Source organism: Eubalaena glacialis, chromosome 13, assembly GCF_028564815.1.
Source record: "Eubalaena glacialis isolate mEubGla1 chromosome 13, mEubGla1.1.hap2.+ XY, whole genome shotgun sequence".
Classification (NCBI taxonomy): domain Eukaryota; kingdom Metazoa; phylum Chordata; class Mammalia; order Artiodactyla; family Balaenidae; genus Eubalaena; species Eubalaena glacialis.
Genome location: NC_083728.1, coordinates 58,383,744 through 58,403,068, shown reverse-complemented (window position 1 = coordinate 58,403,068; position 19,325 = coordinate 58,383,744). Strand labels below are relative to the sequence as shown.

Here is a 19,325-nt window from a genome sequence, read left to right as displayed (position 1 = left end):
GTGTCAGCCTATACTAGTCAAGGGATTATTTATTAAGTCTACTATGTGTAGCCAGCGTTATAGAGTCGATAGGACAGAGCCTTTGATTCAAGGGATCTGGCGAAAGGACTGAGGCAATTTCACAAATATCAGCAACACAAGGTAGGAAAGGGTAAGACATAAGCTGAACGCCGTGGGAATTCCAAGGAAATGAAAGTCGATTTTGGGGTTGGGGAAAATTATAAAAATCCTTGAGGGATTTGCCCGCAGCAGGGAGTCGGGCCACATTCCAGGCAGATGGTAAGGTAAGAGCAAAGCCTTGAAAGCTTCAGAGATAAGCATGTGAGAAAATCTGTAGTACTTTTTTTTACTAAATGTAATTCGGGTACATTTAGAGAAAGAGTTAGAGTTAGAAAATAAGTTCTTGTGGATCTACTATGGAGCGCTTGGAATAGAAGTGAAGAGATTGCATTTAATAAAGTAAATAAAGAGCATCATTTGAGGGTTTTTGAGGGAGCTTCTTTCCAGGGCAGTTCATCTGGAGCTGAGTTTAAGGTGGGAACAAAAATGGAAGACCATTACCAGGTCATTATGCTATTTTTGCTTTTAGGTAGACTGGTGTTACACTCCTCTGAGGCATAGATCTTGATCCTTTTTGAGGGGGAGAAAAGGATTAAGCAGAGGTGATAATAATAAGCATCTGACGGGAATTCCCTGGCGGTCCAGTGATTAGGGCTCTGTGCTTCCACTTCAGGGGGCACCGGTTCTGTCCCTGGCTGGGGAACTAAGATCCCACAAGCTGCGCAGCGCAGCCAAAAAAAAAGAAAAAAAAAGCATCTGCCTAAGTCGCTTGAATATATTTCAAAGCAGTTTCATTTTCTTAGAATCTCATGTTGGGACTTAGTTTCTTCAAAAGTAACTACTGCTTCCACAATCTAAGTGTCCATCGACAGATGAATGGATAAAGAAGATGTGGCACATATATACAATGGAATATTACTCAGCCATAAAAAGAAACGAAATTGATTTATTTGTAGTGAGGTGGATGGACCTAGAGACTGTCATACAGAGTGAAGTAAGTCAGAAAGGGAAAAATAAATACCGTGTGCTAACACATATATATGGAATCTAAAAAAAAAAAGCAATGGTTCTGAAGAACCTACGGGCAGGACAGGAATAAAGACGTAGAGAATGGACTTGAGGACACGGGGAGGGGGAAGGGTAAGCTAGGATGAAGTGAGAGAGTGGCATGGACTTATATAAACTACCAAATGTAAAATAGATAGCTAGTGGGAAGCAGCGCATAGCACAGGGAGAAGGGAGATCAGCTTGGTGCTTTGTGATCACCTAGAGGGGTGGGATAGGGAGGGTGGGAGGGAGACACAAGAGGGAAGAGATATGGGGATATATGTATATGTATAGCTGATTCACTTTGTTATAAAGCAGAAACTAACACACCATTGTAAAGCAATTATACTCCAATAAAGATGTTAAAAACAAATAAATAAAAATAAAAATTAGACTATGCAGGAATAAAGAATTATATGTGATACAAAAAAAAAAAAAGTAACTACTGCTTCCAGTCAGAACCAGTGGGCAGTAAAGCTCTTAGCATTGAGATCCTCATCATCTGGACCAAGGCTGAGCATATAATTGGAACTTGAACTGAATAAATGGAGTTCTGCCAGCGGTGCCCCTGAATTGGCAGGCCTGATTCATAACATAGGTAGGGAGCTGGTTAGTGAACAAGGGGAGAAGAAAGTGGGAAAAGAGACCCTATGAAAGGAAGAAGAGGAAGCAAGGCACAAAATGGTGAATTGTGAATGAGGGTCACTGATGATTGTCATCATTTAAAGTTTGGTGCCATAGTTCCTTACCCTTGCTGTGGAGCCCACAAAGGTCCCCTGAGTCTTTCCTTTTGATTTCACCTTTCCCTGCCTGGGCACAGTTTGAGAAATAATGAATGTCCAGCTGGAAAGCAATGAAAGCAAACACATGCAGTTTATTTTGAGATACCACACAACTGCCATAGTGGGCTGAATGGTTTTGCTGGGTGACTGGCTGCTTTAATGGTGCTGCTACTGGCTAACAAACAAACACTTTCTTTTTCCTTTTTCCATTTATAATAGTAATTGCCTTAGTTAGAGCTGCCTCTTTTAGAAGGTTGCTTGATCCTAGCCTGTCATTGGCTCTATACCCTATTAACTGTCGTACTTTCATGATCCTCTTAGTACTCTGTAAAGCAGTTGACATTTCTTGCAACAAATGTTAGAGGAAAACTAATGGTCTGGACCCTTCTGGGTTTCTAGGTGAGAGGCTTTTGAGAATTCTGTGTAGTTGAGAAACGAATGAAAGTCAGTCGGGCTCTGCCCTAAAGGAGAGGAAAAATAACTGAAATACCATTTTTCTCATTTCTCTGACATACTTTTCTTTCTTCATAGCACCTGGAATGGATAAAAGTGGCAGTTTTTGTTACTTCCCATGAGGTTGTGTATCTGGAATGAGAACCATGAAATTAATCTAGAGTAGGACATTTCTACAGACATGGAATGGCACTGGGTGGCACCAGGAGGACTTGAAAGGAATATTTGAGGGTGAAGAGCTATAGAAGAGTTTGCCAACAGAAGGACTTATGGGAAACAAGTGATCAGAATCACCAATAGAGAAACCTTCAAAATTTCTTCAAGCAATGGAAAAATTGAGTCTTAGGTCAAATTAAGTAAAATCTATAATGAAGAGAAATCAGATAAAGTCTCAAATATAAAAAGTATGTTACTTAACACTAAGTGTAAATTTAGGAAAACAATCACAAGGACAGATCTTTTTAATACTTTTTTAACTACTGTAAAATTTTTATAAAACTTGGACTCATCTCTAAGAATTGCCATGATTCTGAAACTTGATAATATCCCAAATATGGAACAGTTCAGTGGAAAATAACACTTGAGAATACACCAGACTTACACAAGGAAGAAGATCTGAGAGTGGAAAAGTGCCAGTAACAAATACATTATTTATATACTTACAGATTACCTTGGTAAACATAAGAAACACTCAAATTAAAGCTTAGTCTTTGAGAATGCTGTATTGAATGCAGTAAAAGTTGGATTTCATTCATATGGACAACAGAACCTACTAACTTTCTTCTTCACCGAAAGATACAACTGTTCCCGAATTCCAACTCTCTAGACATCCCACTGTCAGGGTAGCTTGGAGTATTTATACAGGTGGATGGACTGCTGCCCAGTGAACACTACATGCAGAGCAATATGAGCACCGGTTTCCTTTCTGGCAGTGAGGTAAAATCAGCTTGTTTTGGAAGAGGAGAAGCCACACTGCATCTCTGTTACACAATATTATTCTCTCCTTGCCTTTAAGGCTTTCACACTCCCTTGTGAAGCACCACTTTTTATTGAGATTTATCTTACCTGAGTCTGTCCCTCTTGTGAGCACATCTCACCTCCTCTCTTCCTTTTGTGTCTTTTCCTGTATTCAGTTAGGGAGAGTATGCAGGTATTCCTGTTATTCCTGACTGGTGCTGCTGCATCTGTCAAGGGAGAGAAGAAAAAGCGTTCAGAAGGGGGGTTCTGAAGACTGACCATCCATGTCTTGCAGGAGCAACAACTAGACTGGACCTTGCAGTGGCAACTTTCTGAGTTCAGACCTTTACCGCTAGACTAGCACTTCAATCATGAGCCCTTATCCTTTTTAGCCCATTACCCTTCAGTATAAATTCCTATGCCTTCTGGGGGGCATTGTGTTAGTTGGGGGGATGGGGAGTTGTTTCGTTTTTAATTTTTTTTTTTCCAATTCAGTAATGCTTTTTCCTTTTTATCCCTGTTGATTGCCTGAAACCAAATTCAGTATGAATAAGAGAGGGAAATATACAACACTGAATTTGGAGGAGAAAATGAAGGTTCTAAGTAGGATTGAAGCGGGACGATCTCTTAAAAGTGTAATGGATGAATTTGGAATCAGTAAATCAACATTTTACGACATTAAAAAGAACAAGAAATTGATTTTGGACTTTGTACTGAAGCAGGACATGCCATTAGTAGGGGCCGAGAAGAGAAAGAGAACAACAGGAGCCAAATATGGTGACGTGGATGATGCAGTCTACATGTGGTACCAACAGAAACGCTCAGCTGGTGTCCCTGTGAGAGGCGTGGAGCTTCAGGCTGCTGCCGAGAGATTTGCACAGTGTTTTGGGCGAACAGACTTCAAAGCTAGCACTGGTTGGCTTTTTAGATTTCGAAATAGGCATGCAATTGGGAACCGAAAAGTATGTGGGGAACAAGTCCTACGTTCAGCTTCAGAAAATGTTGAGCCGTTTCGACAAAAACTGTCCATGCTTATCAAAGAGGAGAAACTGTGTCTTGCTCAGCTGTACAGTGGGGATGAGACTGACCTCTTTTGGAAGTCAATGCCAGAAAATACTCAGGCAAGCAGAAAAGATATCTGCCTGCCAGGGAGGAAAATAAACAAAGAACAATTGTCTGCTCTTTTATGTGCAAATGCAGATGGTACTCATAAGTTAAAGTCAATCATTATTGGAAAATCAAAGCTGCCCAGAAGTGTAAAAGAGGACACATGTACATTACCTGTGATATACAAACCTAGTAAAGATGTTTGGTTCACCAGAGAATCGTTTTCAGAATGGTTTTTTCAAAACTTTGTTCCTGAGGTCAAGCACTTTCAAGTTAATGTTCTAAGATTCCATGAGGAGGATGTCAGGGCCTTGTTACTTCTGGACAATTCTCCAGTTCACCCTTCCACTGAATCACTAACCAGTGAGGATGGTCGAATAAAATGCATGTTCTTTCCCCATGACACTTCAACCTTGATTCAACCAATGAATCAGGGTGTTATCTTGAGCTGCAAACGACTTTATAGGTGGAAGCAACTTGAGGAGAGTCTTGTAATTTTTGAAGAAAGTGATGATGAGCAAGATAAAGGAGAAAAAGGAGTTTCCAAGATTAAAATCTACAACATAAAAAGTGCAATTTTTAACTGGGCAAAGAGTTGGGATGAAGTAAAACAAATAACCATAGCAAATGCATGGGAAAATCTTCTTTACAAAAAGGAACCTGAATATGATCTTCAAGGCTTAGAAGATGGGGATTATAGAGAAATTCTTGAGAAATGTGGAGAGTTGGAAACCAAGCTGGATGACGATAGGGTGTGGTTAAATGGGGATGAAGAAGAAAAGGGCAGCCCCCCGAAAACAAAAGGTGGAATTACAAAGGAAGTTGTTCAAAAAGCGGGAGCTGAGGAGCAGACTGCTGAATTTAAGTTATCTGCTGTAAGAAAGAGTTTGGACTACCTTCTTGACTTTGTTGATGCGACACCTGAGTTTCAAAGGTTCCATTTTACACTGAAAGAGATGCAACAAGAAATAATCAAGAAGCAGTTCCAGAGTAGAATCCATTCTAGAATTGGTAGCTTTTTGAAACGTAGGCCTCATAATATTAAGGATTCCTTCAATATGCCTTCAACTTCTGGTTGTAGTAATTAGATATTGTATTTAAAGATTTCTGCAGTTATGTAATGATACATGAACTAGACTTGTTGTGAACTGTCATTGTTTTTATCAACTGACCTCACTTTGCACAGCAATGCCCATTTATATTGTTTATAAAATACACGATTTGAAAGTAATAAATTTGGGGCTTTTTGATGTATAAATATGTTCATTAATCTATATTTTTTTCTATTTTAGACAAGGACTTGAACAATGAGGAACTATTGTCCCAGATTATCTAAGGTGGAATGGGTGTGGGGAAAGCATTAAAGGCTAAATGTATTCGCAGCATATAACAAAGAAGCTATACATACGCTGACTAGTTATTTAAGAAGATAAGGACAGACTTGGTTTTCAATTTAATGGTATGACATACTCTGCTCTTGTAAATGAGTTACCACCTGTTTAGTGTTTGTTTTCTCCTTATTGTGGAAGTAACATATGCTGATTATAAAAAAGATATATAAGAAAGATAAAAAGCACCCAAATTCTATCAACTGATGATAGGCTCCCTTAACACTTTGGTATATTTTCATGTATTTTAAAAAATAGGTAAGTTACATCGTAAATACAATTTTATATCTTATTGTCTTAACATTTTTGTTACTTATAAAATTAGCATTTGTGAACTACAATGAGGTATCACCTCACACTGGTCAGAATGGCCATCATCAAAAAATCTACAAACAATAAATGCTGGAGAGGGTGTGGAGAAAAGGGAACCCTCTTGCACTGTTGGTGGGAATGTAAATTGATACAGCCACTATGGAGAACAGTATGGAGGTTCCTTAAAAAACTAAAAATAGAACTACCATACGACCCAGCAATCCCACTACTGGGCATATACCCTGAGAAAACCATAATTCAGAAAGAGTCATGTACCACAATGTTCATTGCAGCTCTATTTACAATAGCCAGGACATGGAAGCAACCTAAGTGTCCATCAATAGATGAATGGATAAAGAAGATGTGGCACATATATACAATGGAATATTACTCAGCCATACAAATTGAGTTATTTGTAGTGAGGTGGATGGACCTAGAGTCTGTCATACAGAGTGAAGTAAGTCAGAAAGAGAAAAACAAATACCGTATGCTAACACATATATATGGACTCTAAAAAAAAAAAAAAAAAAAAAGGTTCTGAAGAACCTAGGGGCAGGACAGGAATAAAGACACAGACGTAGAGGATGGACTTGAGGACACAGGGAGGGGGAAGGGTAAGCTGGGATGAAGTGAGAGAGTAACTAACATATATACACTACGAAATGTAAAATAGATAGCTAGTGGGAAGCAGCTGCATAGCACAGGGAGATCAGCTGGGTGCTTTGTGACCACCTAGAGGGGTGGGATAGGGAGGGTGTGAGGGAGACACAAAAGGGAGGAGATATGGGGATATATGTGTATGTATAGCTGATTCACTTTGTCATAAAGCAGAAACTAACACACCATTGTGAAGCAATTACACTCCAATAAAGATGTTTTAAAAAAAAAAGAAAAACAAACAAAAAAAATTAGCATTTGTGGAGACACCTTTCAAGCCTAGGGTAGAATGGATTGTGGAAGAAGTTGAGGGGGAATGTCAGATGATTATATTGGACAGCACTCTACTTCAATGCATTAAACATGTTTTTCCCCCAATGGTCATAAAGTCCCAGAATAAATGACTGGCAGTCACACCCTTTTCAAAAGTATTCATTGAGGGAGTTCCCTGGTGGCCCAGTGGTTAGGATTCCAGGTTTTCACTGCCCGTCCGGGGTTCAACCCCTGGTTGGGGAACTGATATTCCGCAAGCTTCGTGGCACAGCAAAAAAAAAAAAAAAAAAAAGTATTCATTGATTTTGCAAATTCCACGTTGCTAGGCACAGAGTGTGGTGTTGGGCGTTTAGAATTACAAAGAAAAGGAATAGGAACAAACCAGCGTTTGGATGTGTAAGAGCTAAGATGAGTACAGAGAGGGCTTTGCGAGTGCTTGGGTGGTAGGGGACATATCTGAGCTGGGCAAGTGTGACTTCTGAGCTGGCCTTTACAGTGTGGGGGAAAGAGGGAGAAGGGCAGTCCGGGCAAAGGGGAGCGTTTGCACAGGCTGTTCAGTGTGAGAGTGCATCTCCCCTCGGAAGCGGCAAGGTCCCTGGATGGTTGCTGTACGGGCCGCTAGCAGAGAAGAGGAGCAAAGACAAATCAGGGCCAGATTTTCAGTGCCCTTGGAGGTCATCCTAAGGTTTTAGACTTCGGGCTGGACCCACGTAAAGTCCTGTCGGCTCTACGTCCTGAAGGTCTCACCTCGTGTCCACTTCTCCCTCCTCACTGCTCGTTTCCTGGTCCAGGCGGCATTACTTTCTGCACCTGTCTCCTTAGTCTCCCGCTCTGCTTTCCCGTCCTCTCCCATCCGTTCCCTGCCCTGTAGCCAGACAGAGCTAACACAAAATTGAAGAGGTGCCTCGCGTGCTTAAGAGCTTTCGTGGGCTTCTAGGCCCGCCCTTCCCCGACCCCGAGACGCCCCGTCCCACTTGCCCACCCCCGCCCAGCTCTGTGCTCGCCGCCTGCGGGACCACTAGGGCGGGCCTAGACGCCCGGCCCCGCTGTCGGCCCCGGGTTAGCGCGCCCACCTGCGGACAGGGAAGTTTCGGGGAGTATTGTCGCGCCGCTGGTAACCGCTCGTAACCTCCTGCGTGGAAGGAGACGGAAAGCCTTCACAGCGCCGCCCAGCCCAAACGCCGGAGTCTTAGCCCGCAGACGGCGCGAGGACAGGTCTAGCCGGGGAGGGGCGGGGCCTGCGCGGAGGGTGGGCCTGAGGAGGGGGCGCGCCCCGGCGCAGCCGTGGAGCGCGTGCCCGCGGGCCCCCGGGTGTGGTGCGAGCGTAGGTTCCCCGGCACTGCGGGCGGAGGGCGGCCTTGAAGGGAGATGCGGCAGGTGCGTGCGGCCGGGGCGAAGCGGCTGCCGAGCGCCACCACCCCCTAGCCGTTGCTCCTCCCGGGCCGGCTTGGGAGCTGTCCTCCATGGGACCAGCCGGTGGGGCACGCGGGCGGTTCTAGGGGCGCGGCGCCCTGTCCCAGATGCCGCCGGAAGCTAAGCTGCGGGACGCGCAGACTCGTTGGCTTTGCCCAAGCCTGAGAAAGGACTGAAGTTTTGGGTTCTGGAAATCATTCCTGAAGATGAGAGCTGCTCGGAGAAACCCAAGCACCTCGCTCTTGTACCAGTGGCTGGGGCAGGATTCCCAAACTTAACCTGGACCCCCTGCCAAGAGAACGCGAAATTCCCTTAAGAGCAGCTTCACCCTCTGAGTGGGGAACCACACCCAGGATTTAGAACGTTTTCCTGCCTAGAGGGAAAGTGGGGATGGAGAGGCAAACACAATTCCTCGTTATGTCCAAAACACACCCTAGGATTTCAGAAACTTCTTAGTATTTTCTTTTCCCATCCTTTCTGCCTGAAGAAATCTATCTCCCTGAAGCAGCTTTGGATCCTGGTGAGTCACCAGTTTTGATTTCTTAACAGAAGCTTCCGGGACATTCAAGGTGTCTCAGTGATGAATTGAGGACATTAACTGGAAGATTTGTCAGAATTGGGGCGGGGGCTGTGCCATTTTTCATTAACCATTTTGTCATTATTGAATTCACCTAGACCATTACCTCTGCCTCCTAACTGCGTTATTGAGACCTGTAAGTTCTTTCATTACTGCAGTAAAGATTCTTAAAGTGATTTCTGATAGCTTTCCCTGGAAAAAAACTAAACAACTTGGTACTGTTTTAACACTTCCTCTGGTCTCTGGTGTTACGGGGCTTTGTCCCCATTGATGTCGGGCCTGCTGCTTTTAGTCTGCCTCTGCCAGGCTTCTGCTTACATGTGGTACTGATTCTCCACCCAGGAGCCTTTCTGCTGGTCTCATGTACTACCTTTGCTACAAGGGTGTGTGGCTATTGCTCAGGGTCAGTCCACATCTCCCAGTTCTCCTTTGTACCCATTTGGACTGAAGGGACAGGGGTCTTTATTGCCCCCAGCATTAGTCTCCCTTTGACGAAAAAGGCTGTTGGAATCTGTTCTGGTTTCTTTTTCAAGAGGACTAGTGGGGTAAAAATAATAATGTAAAACATATGTGTGTAGTGTAAAAGTATATATACTTGGCCCTCCCTTGCAGTGCCTTCATGGGACCCTGCAGTAAGGGCCTCTGACCTGCTTTCTGAAATATGACTATAACGATGAAGTCATCAATCCTGTCTGTCAATAGCAGACTGCTCCCCAGAATTCCTGCCAGCGTGGTCTTTTTTTTTTTTGGCTGTGCCACATGGCTTGTGGGATCTTAGTTCCCCAACCAAGGACTGAACCCAGGCCAACTTGCCAGTGAGAGTGCCGAGTCCTAACCACTGGACCACCAGGGAATTCCCCAGCGTGGTCTTACATTGCTCTTACTACCAGGTACTTAAGAAGAAAGGCATGGTGGTGTGCTGAATTGGGTGATTGGGATTGACGTGTATACGCTGATGTGTATAAAATTGATGACTAGTAAGAACCTGCAGTATAAAACAAACAAAAAAAACAACTAAAAAAAAAAAAAGGCAATTTGCCGGTTTTATCTACCCACAGGTGGCACAAATAGATGAGTAGTCTCTATGTGCCAGGCTCTGTGCTAAGTGTTTTACGTGCAGTATTTTGTGACATCACCTCATGAAAACAAGGCCATGTTAAGTTTGTTAGAAGGGGAGTTAGACTGGGGACTGGGTGAAGTCTACTATTGGAAAGCCTTCTTAGTGCCAGGAGTGAACACCTGGGGGTCCTCTTGCTCTGGCTCAAACTGTAGTACTCCAAGTAGGAGCAATGCCAGTTAGACCACATCCTAAGATCTGTATGGATGGTATTATGGGGGATGAGGGATAAGGATCTGAAGGGGAGGGGTGCTTTCTATTCTCATGAGGTTTACAATCCACATAAGTTGCCATCTTAACCAGAGTGCTTACTAACGTCAACTTTACACCACCCACCCACTTCATGGCATCGGCAGCCACAGCAGCCCTGTCCTGCTCCTACCACTGTCCATTCCACATTAATCTCTTTCAAATCCTCACCTCCCTTCCCTGACCCCCAAGCCCCGCACTACCACTGCCCTCTTGAGGATAAGAGAACGGTACAGAAATGAGAAACAGATATAAGCAAGGGTGGGGGGCACGCAGGGTTATTTCCTTTACTTAAACGTGCTATATTTAATAGCCTGTTGCCAATGGAATGTTTCATCTTTTTCTCCCAAAGAACAGCTAGTTAGATATTTTCCTCCAGGGCCAAATCCTGAGATGTTTTCCTAGCATCAGAATTTCCTCCTCCTAGAATTCTCCCTGGTATTCTACCTCTTTCCCATAGAAACACACTCCTAGAATTCCTATTCCTGATTCCCCATTCTGAAATGTAATGCTGTCCCCTAATAATTTTGCCCTCTCCTATATCTCCCTCCACTAATGGGCAATAACGCAGTTATATCAGAACCATCTTTTCCTGGGAACCATTTGCTCGACCAAAATAACTTGTCTTTGACGAGCCAGATCTTCCTTTATCTACTTTGCAAGAAAGTAAGCATTCTAAACAATCAAAAGACAATGTTCAGGGCGTCCCTGGTGGCGCAGTGGTTAAGAATTCGCCTGCCAACGCAGGGGACACGGGTTCGAGCCCTGGTCCAGGAAGATCCCACATGCCGCGGAGCAACTAAGCCTATGTGCCACAACCACTGAGACTGCGCTCTAGAGCCTGCGACCCACAACTGCTGAGCCTGCGTGCCACAACTACTGAAGCCCGCGCGCCTAGAGCCCGTGCTCCGCAACAAGGGAGGCCACCGCAGTGAGAAGCCAGCGCACTGCAATGAGGAGCAGCCCCCGCTCGCCTCAACTAGAGAAAGCCCGTGCGCAGCCACGAAAACCCAACGCAGCCAAAAAAAAAGAGAATAATTTTTTTTTAATTAAAAAAAAAAAAAAGACAACGTTCACGGCTGTACACCATAGAAGGAAAAAAAAACCTTCTAGAACATCCTTATGACATCACCCCAAGCAGCCACTGGACTTGACCCTTTGTTACCACATAGCAGTCCCAGCCTGGAGCCAGCCAGGGCCACACGCTCCCTCCCTCAGCCTGTCTGTTGTCACCATTGTCAGAACCCTCCTTAGCAACCAAGTAAGACCACAAAGAGAAAGCCAGGTCCTCTACCCAAAGCAGGTGGAAGACCGATCAACACTGGAGGCCAAGTCAAAGGCCCTCAATGATGAGTCACACACTCATGTTTCCTGAAGATATTTATTACCATCCAAACATATTTTCAACAGGGAAAGGCATGATTCCTAATTTCCCCAGGATCCACGTTTTCAAAGTCTCCCAGGGAACCCACCTTTCATGGAACCCTCTGAGGACTTGATCTCTGTAAAGGGTAAACTAATTAAGACCCCGGTTTCCTCTGACAATTCCTGGGCTGACCTGCAAATTCCATCTTACTATTTCCCTTAGGTCTCTGGTTCCTTTTTGTTTGAGGTGACAATTACATGCATGACCTGCCAATGAGCCCTACTGTCAGGCCACTGAGGGCACTGTGGTGGCTGCCCGGGATTGCTTGTGGCTTCTCAGCCAGGACTTCAGAAGAGCTGCAACTCACCACCAGTCTTTCGGTGCCTCCAGTTGGTCTCCCAGGAGACCTGGCCCCTCTTCTTTGGTCTCAAGGGCCTCAGGAGCCCAAAAGCTCCTGATGAATGTCCCAAGTGAGGAAGCAATACCAGGAAGTCTGTGGATTCCCAAAGTTGTTGGGATACACACTGGACACAGTAAGGCACCCAAGTCTCAAGTTGGCTAAATATTCTGAGGGGGTAGGTGTGCCCTGAGACTGGAAGAACTTCAGAGGGGATTCCACCCTGAGAGGGTCACTTCAAAGACTTGCCATCCTCACTAGTTCCAACAGAATTCCTTTTCAGTTTTACGCTAATCCTTTGCTGCCTCTGCACCTCCCTCACAACAACCCTCCCCTGGTTCCTCTTTGTAGTAATTACCTTAAAGATGCAGATCATGCTGGGTAAGGAATACCAGCTCTTAACAAGAGGCCCCTCTGAATATGCCACCTTATCTGGGCCCAAAAGAAATCCCATTGTTTCTATCCAGTGTGAGTTCTCTGATGACTCATAAGGCGTGAACTCCGAGAAAAGCTTTCTCCACATTCGGAACATTTATAGGGTCTCTCTCCTGTATGGGTTCTCAGATGACGAATCCGATTGGAGCTGTGAGAGAAACTGTCTCCACACTCATGACAGGTATAGGGTTTCTCTCCCGTGTGAATTCTCTGGTGTCTGATTAAGTTGGATCTATGAGAGAAGTTTTCCCCACAGAGGGTACATTTATATGGTTTCTCTCCTGTGTGTGTTCTCTGGTGTCTGGTGAGGTGCATGCCCTGCCGGAAACTTTTCCCACAAGTTAAACACTGAAAGAGTTTCTTCTCTGCCTTGTGGGTCCCATGATTGGCAAGAAAGAGGGTGCTGTCACTCACTGCTTCCCCACACTCAGAGAAGGGGTACAGCCTCTCTTTCTCGTGAGTTCTTTCGTGAATGACAAGGTGAGAACTGCGAGAGAAACTTTTCCCACACTCGGAACACTTATAAGGTCTCTCTCCTGTGTGAATTCTCTGGTGCCTAAGGAGGTTGGAACTGTGAGCAAAGATCTCCCCGCACTCAGGGCACTTGTAGGGCTTTTCACCTGTGTGCGTTCTCTGGTGCCTGTGGAGGTTGGAGTTGCAAGAGAAGCTCTTTCCACACTCGTTACATTGATAGGGCTTCTCGCCTGTGTGGGTACGCTGATGCCGAGTCAGGTGGGTATTCTGACTGAAGCTTTTTCCACACTCGAGGCACTTATGGGCCTCCTCTCCCAAGTGTGCTCTGTGTAGTGACAAAAAGTGTGGATTCCCGCCAAAGATTTCAGCGCGCCCCACACCCACACACAGTCTTTCTGCTGCATGTATTCTCTGGTGCCTAATCAGGTTCGAGTTGTTAGAGAAATTTTTGCCACACAAGGGACATAAATGGAGCTTCTTCGGCTGCAGTTCCTTTGGCCGCCCCAGTTCTCTGCAACTTGTGGCTCCCACTAAGGACTGCTCCATCCGAACCTCTGGGGGAGGCTCCCAATGCTCTTCGGCCCTGTCACGAGGCCTTCCCTGCTCAGGACTCCAGGGTACCTCCCCTCCGGCCTGGCCAGGCAGCAGCGCCCGAGGGTGGATGCTCTCAGGGCAAACGGACTGAGCACTTTCTTCCAGGTTGTCAAATTTCTCTTCCCCTGGAAGATCGAGAGAAACCAAACCTGTGTTATTTCTACACCAGAGAAAAGGAAATCCCACGTGTGCTACTGCCTGTAGGTCAGAAGTCCAGAAGGGCTGGCTCTACCTCAGTTTCCCATCTTCCCCATATAGGTAAAGCACCGTAGACAGGCATCCACATAAGGGGTGGTGCCGTCACTCAGGAATCAGAGCTCAATTCCCTTGTAGGGGCCCCGACCTCCCTCTCCAACTGAGCCTCTGGCTTCTGCCCTTGGGGAATGGGTGAGATGGAGCAGGACTGGGACTAGGGTGGGCAAATGAGCCCAGGAGTGAATGCCTCCTTACACTTTGCACCCTGGGTACCTCACCTGCCATCACTGGGATGGAAGTGGGCAGTGGGGACATTGGAAGAATGTACCTCCCTGGCAGTGGTGATGGGCTAGCCTTACACCAAGACCCTCAAATGCCTCATTCCCAACAGCGGGAGGATAGCTGCGCAGGCAGCTCAACTGTGTTTCTTACCTGGAGCTGGGCTCCTGGGGCTCAGACCCTCCTTGCAAGTCTGGACACTGGGATCCCAGGGCTTTCCTTCTTGTTCCACCTGGGTGCTCAGGGCCTCCTGACTGGGAACCTGAGACTCTGTTCACAATGAAAGAAAAGGATTTCTATGTCACCATTTTCCTCTACCAGGCAGGGCAAACAAAGATAGTCTTGTTCCCTGCCTTCAGTGAATGGATACAGAAATCTGACAGCAATTACTTGGAACATACACTAAACTCTTCCCACTGGTTACCCCTAGAGAAAGAAATTAGAGGAAGGAGACTGTGGCTTTTTCTTTTTACACTTTTGTAGTACTTGGGATTTTTTGCAATGAGAATGTAAAACTTTTGTAATTAAAACAACAATCAAACAAACAAACATGGTCAGGGTGGCCAGTTCCTTGAGGAATCAGTTTAATACTGTGAAAGAGCCTTGACTCTTATGGATACATATAAAATAGAACTAAGTTTGACTGGGCAACTCCAGAAGGAGAAAATGTAATATGATGGACAATCAGAAAAGGACCTGGGACTCTGAGAGGACCCTGAGATTAAAACCCAAAAGTGCCACCCTGTGCTATGCTCACTCCAACTCCAGCAAACATGGACTTTAAAAAGTTTAGTTTCAAGAACTTGTGATCCGAACTCTTCCTATTTAGCACTCACTGAAACAGCTGTGCTCAACTTAGGGCACCAAGCCACAGCACAGTGACAGAAAACCTGGAGAAGGCCCCCGTGAAGGCAACCAAACCCAGCAGTGACCCCCTTGCAACATTACTGCAAGTGAGATGATAGCTGTGCTTCTCTTTACGAAAACCTCATGTATAAAAACAAAGTGCAGTGTGACTCTTCTACCGGGTGAGCATCAATATAGCTATAATGGTAACGTACACAATCCTGTTTTATGTTGTTTTTTAAGACTCCCCCAACTTTTTATTATGAGAATTTTCATACATGCAGAAAAAATGAAGGAATTATACAATACCCACACACTCTCCACCTAAATCCAACTATCAGTTTTTGGTCATATTTCACAGACCACATTTTTAATCTCTGCATAATAGTTCAACACATAGATGCATCTTAATTTATATCTAACTTACTTAGACCCTGTTTTAGATATATATCATTTCCAAATTTCCACAAAGCCTTCCCCCTTCCTGAATTCTTAAGAACTGGGACAGCCACTGAGCTGGAATGTTGATGCCAGTGCCCCTGAAATTTGTGCCTCTGGGGAAGAGCCCAGAAATACTAATGGAGCATAGAAAACATAAGTGAGGTCAGAAGAATAAGCATTTTGAACTTGCAAGTCATCAAGAACTTAGAGCCCTATAGCATCCTGTGATCTGTGTGTGAGGGGTGGGAAGTGGGGATGGGGTGGGGGGAGGGGGTGGGCACCATTGGATTTGACTTGTTCTGCCTTAGGAAGTTCATTATGGCTCAGACTCCCCGCCCTCAGCCCTGGCAGCTGGGGCCCTTAAGTGTGCCAACTGTGGCACCTGGCAAATATTTAAGTGATCTTAGTCCACGGGACTTTAGACAAAGGCAGGTCGTCTGGCTAAACTCAGAACTTATACCCGGGAGGTGAGCGCCTAAGGGACAGGACCCTGGTCAGAAATGGCTCAGCCTTCATCCCTGGAAAAGAAGTCCTTACCCAGTGAGTCCACATTCTCATAACTCTCCTGCACCGTGTCCTGGGAGAGGGCCCTCTTACTAGGATGCTGATGCCCCCACTCCTCCTGGGAGATGTACATAGCCACGTCCTCTAAGCTCTCAGGCAACTGAAACAGCACAAGATCGCCTTTAGGCCCTGAGGCACCAAGAACAATTCAAGCAGAGTCATGGGTTAAAGGGGCAAAACCCAGGTGTGCTGAGGACACATTTCATGGGGAAGAAGGGGGAGGTCTACAAGTGAGGTGTGGAGGACAAATAAAGAAGGTGGGGGAGATGCATGTGGTAAGGTAGAAAGGATCCTCTCCAAGTGGCAAAAGGACCCCACCCCCACAAGAGCAACTTCGGGGAGACAATGGGAACTTCCACATCACCTGGGGCCCAGTCAGCTCCTTGTCTTCCATGTTTCCTTCGGGAGGAAAGAGAGAAAGCCAGGGAGCAGATAATGCTGAAGGTGACAGAAATTATGATGAGAACGGCATTCCTAATTCTTGGCAACCCAAGGATTATCACAACACAGTATCCATTCCCCAACACCCAGTCTCTGCTCTGAGGATCGAACACTGAACAAAAGAAGACAACCGAGGAATAATAAAGCGATATTCAAAACAACAGAGTACCAGCAGTCTTCCCTGCTGGCCCAAGCATTAAAGCCCTCAATCATTCACTGAGCTCTAAATGTCTCCGTTCTGCATATAAAAGGGCTTACTAAGAGATCCCCCTCCCTCCACCCACCCCAAGAGGAATCCAAACCACTTCTAGGTCTTTCACGCCACATCTGGAAACCTTCAGGTCAGAAATGCCCCCTCCTTGGCAGCCATGCTGCATTCTGCTGGTGTCAGGGGCAACCCCAAAGCCCCTCCTCCCTCCCACTTGCCCAGAGAACTGTTCCTCACCCCTCTCCTTTACAGTCTGGGGATCCCTTTTGGGGCTGGGGCCTAGCAGCTCCTGCAGCCTGCGGCCAGGGCTTCGCTCAGTCTCCATTGGCTCCAGCTTGAAGCTCGGTGACTCTCGTGCTGTTTCCAGAGGCAAAGTCTCCTCCAAAAGCACTTCTGTTCCCCGCCCATGGTTTGTCACCTGGGAACCAACCCACATCACTCACCATCACAACAGGGCCCGAAAGGAAGGGAAATTAGTACAGAATTCTGAGGGGCAAGCCTTCAACGGAGAACCACTGGCAATCCCTTTGGACCCACCAAGAGAGAAGAATGGTTTACACTAAAACCAAACTTTTCTGACCCCGTGTACACCTGAGAAAATGTGTGTGAGGGGTGGGGGGAGTTCACTTCCACTGCACACCTTCCCCACACAGCTCTTCTGACACACCTCACTCCCTTTCGCTTTCCCCCACCTTTTCAAGATGCGTCCATTCCTGACTACTGGGTAAGTTAAACTTGGGTGGCCCTGGGGCAAGTGGCCTCAGAGCTTCAGTGCCAGTTTTTTAAGTCCACTATTAACTGCCACCCAGCTTTGTAGAGATTAAACTGCTGACTGTAATTTTAACAATAGCTAACAGCTACTAAGCACTAACTGTAAACCAGTAGTGTGATCAAAACTACATCCTGCTCTCTCTAATGCTCAAAGCAACCCTAGAGAGGTATTTTACCAAATCTGAGGCCCAAAGAAATTAAGTAACTTGCCCAAAGTCCCAAAGCTAGTACGAAGCAGAGTGAGCATTTGAACCTAGCGAGCTAACTCCTGGGCTCACACTAATGCAGAGACACTGCCTCCATGTGGAAACAGGGCACTCTTCACTGCTCGCTCTGTCCACTTGGGGAAAATCTGGAGAATGAAAATTCCTCGCTAAACTACAAAAAGGCTTCTTGCCCACCTAAGGTCTACTCAGGGCAACCAAGTAAATTCGTAGGGGTAACTGGGCCAACGCGATGTCCCAGTCCTCAGGGCCAAACAAACTGCAAATAAAACAGCTCTTTCTCTCACCTGTTGCCTCAGTCTCCCAAGTTCTTTCTGCATATCCTCCACCAGAGTCACCGCTTCCTCGCCGCTCTCCGGATGCAGCTCCTGCACCCTGCTCTGTATCTCCTGGGGCAGGATGGTCAGAAACTGCTCCAGCACCAACACCTCCAGGATCTGCTCCTTGGTACGCATCTCAGGCCGCAGCCACCCGTGGCAAAGCTCCTGGAGCCGACTGAGGGCTTCCCGGGGCCCAGCGGCCTCTTGGAAGCGGAACCGTCTGAAGCGCTGATGGGAGGCCTCCGGACTGGGTCCTGGGTCTGTCGGGGGCAGCTCCTGGCTCCAGGCGAAGTCCTCCTCCAGTTTCACTATCAGGAGCCCTTCCCGGTCCTGGAAGCCCGGACCCGACGCCATCTTCAGGTCCCCACACCGCCTTGGCCCCGAAACCAGCTGCGCCCAGTTAGGAAGGCGCCCCGGGCCCCGCGCAAGGATGGCGGGCGTCCACAAGAGCCGGGGGCCCCGAAGCCCCAAATCCCGGCCGAGGAGCCCGGCTCCAGGGCGGGCGCAGCCGGCTCCGGCGCCTCGGCGTCAGTCGTTTGCAGGCGCCGCCGTACCACCCCCTGGCCCGCCCCCGCCAGGACCGCCCCAGGGCAGGACCTAAGCACCAGGCTTTCCCCCTTGCCGCGGACTCACGCAGGACTCGGAGCTCGACTCCCACGCCGGAAGTCTCAGAGCGCGTTAGGCGTCAACAACCAACAGCGCCTGCTCCGGACCAACTTCCCGGTCACGTTCCGAGAACTCTAGCGCCCATTGGGTCAGGTCTCGCCACACACTCACCGCTGACCAACCAGAAGAAAAGATTTGCCTGCAGGGGCGGGACGAGCGAGGGGCCAATTGGGGACGAGAGGCGGGGCCATCGGGCGAGCTCCGGGATCTCAGAAACCCCTGGGAGCCGGAAGCCGTAGGCCGGTTAGTGGAAATTAAGCCCAAATCGGGTGTGACCGGCGGACTACCAGGGTCAGAATCCCTCGGAAAGCTTACTGAAGTGCAGATCTCCGAGTCACGCGAGATCCTGTGCCTCTGAGTGTCGGGGTGGGGCCCGAAAATCTGAATTGTTAACAAGCTCCTCCACAGACAAGTGGAAAAATTCTTCCCCCAAAGACAAATTTGAGAATCGCTGTCCGGGTCAAAACGGATTTCAAGGTGGTCCCCACCCGCTGCAGTTAGGCGGAGCTGCAGCAGAGGGTCCACCCGCCCGGGCAGCCTCCGAGGCATTTGAGCCAGGGTCCACTCGGCCGCCTGCTCGGTGCCTGGGAGAGGCAGAGAAGAGTGGGCCCCGCCTGGGTCAGCGCCGCCGCAGGGCCTGCGGAGAGATGCCGTAGGCAGCGCGGCCAGCGCCTGCGCCCTTGAGGTGCTGGCGCTGCGGGGTCGGGTGCGG

The 19,325-nt window shown here is 47.1% G+C and overlaps 2 protein-coding genes across 4 annotated transcripts; one reads left to right on the top strand and one right to left on the bottom strand.

Annotated features, from left to right (window-relative positions):
* The first annotated feature begins 3,252 nt into the window (after positions 1 to 3,252).
* TIGD7 (tigger transposable element derived 7) lies at positions 3,253 to 5,494 on the top strand. The gene is made up of 2 exons (XM_061209774.1): positions 3,253 to 3,278; positions 3,844 to 5,494. The coding sequence occupies exon 2, from the start codon at positions 3,845 to 3,847 to the stop codon at positions 5,492 to 5,494; it is 1,650 nt and encodes a 549-aa protein (XP_061065757.1). The 5' UTR covers positions 3,253 to 3,278; position 3,844.
* A 6,263-nt stretch (positions 5,495 to 11,757) lies between these two features.
* Positions 11,758 to 18,469, bottom strand: ZNF263 (zinc finger protein 263). Of its 3 annotated transcripts, none has more exons than XM_061209772.1 (6): positions 17,915 to 18,469; positions 16,870 to 17,050; positions 16,348 to 16,421; positions 15,957 to 16,083; positions 14,286 to 14,402; positions 11,758 to 13,783 (listed from the first exon to the last, which is right to left on the bottom strand). In XM_061209772.1, the coding sequence occupies exons 1-6, from the start codon at positions 18,299 to 18,301 to the stop codon at positions 12,615 to 12,617; spliced, it is 2,055 nt and encodes a 684-aa protein (XP_061065755.1). In that variant the 5' UTR covers positions 18,302 to 18,469; the 3' UTR covers positions 11,758 to 12,614. The 3 variants fall into 3 exon arrangements, with proteins under 3 accessions (XP_061065755.1, XP_061065753.1, XP_061065754.1); XM_061209770.1 differs by having other exon boundaries at positions 16,348 to 16,382; positions 17,915 to 18,390; XM_061209771.1 differs by lacking the exons at positions 15,957 to 16,083; positions 16,348 to 16,421 and having other exon boundaries at positions 17,915 to 18,390.
* Between the last annotated feature and the right edge of the window lie 856 nt (positions 18,470 to 19,325).

Coding starts and splice junctions, on each gene's coding strand:
- TIGD7 (XM_061209774.1), top strand. CDS start 3,845: ATGAATAAGAGAGGGAAATATACAACACTGAATTTGGAGGAGAAAATG.
- ZNF263 (XM_061209772.1), bottom strand. CDS start 18,301: ATGGCGTCGGGTCCGGGCTTCCAGGACCGGGAAGGGCTCCTGATAGTG. Junction 16,422..16,869: donor CCAGACTGTAAAGGAGAGGG/GTGAGGAACAGT, acceptor TGTCACCTTCAG/CATTATCTGCTCCCTGGCTT. Junction 16,084..16,347: donor AGGAGCTGACTGGGCCCCAG/GTGATGTGGAAG, acceptor GTGCTGTTTCAG/TTGCCTGAGAGCTTAGAGGA.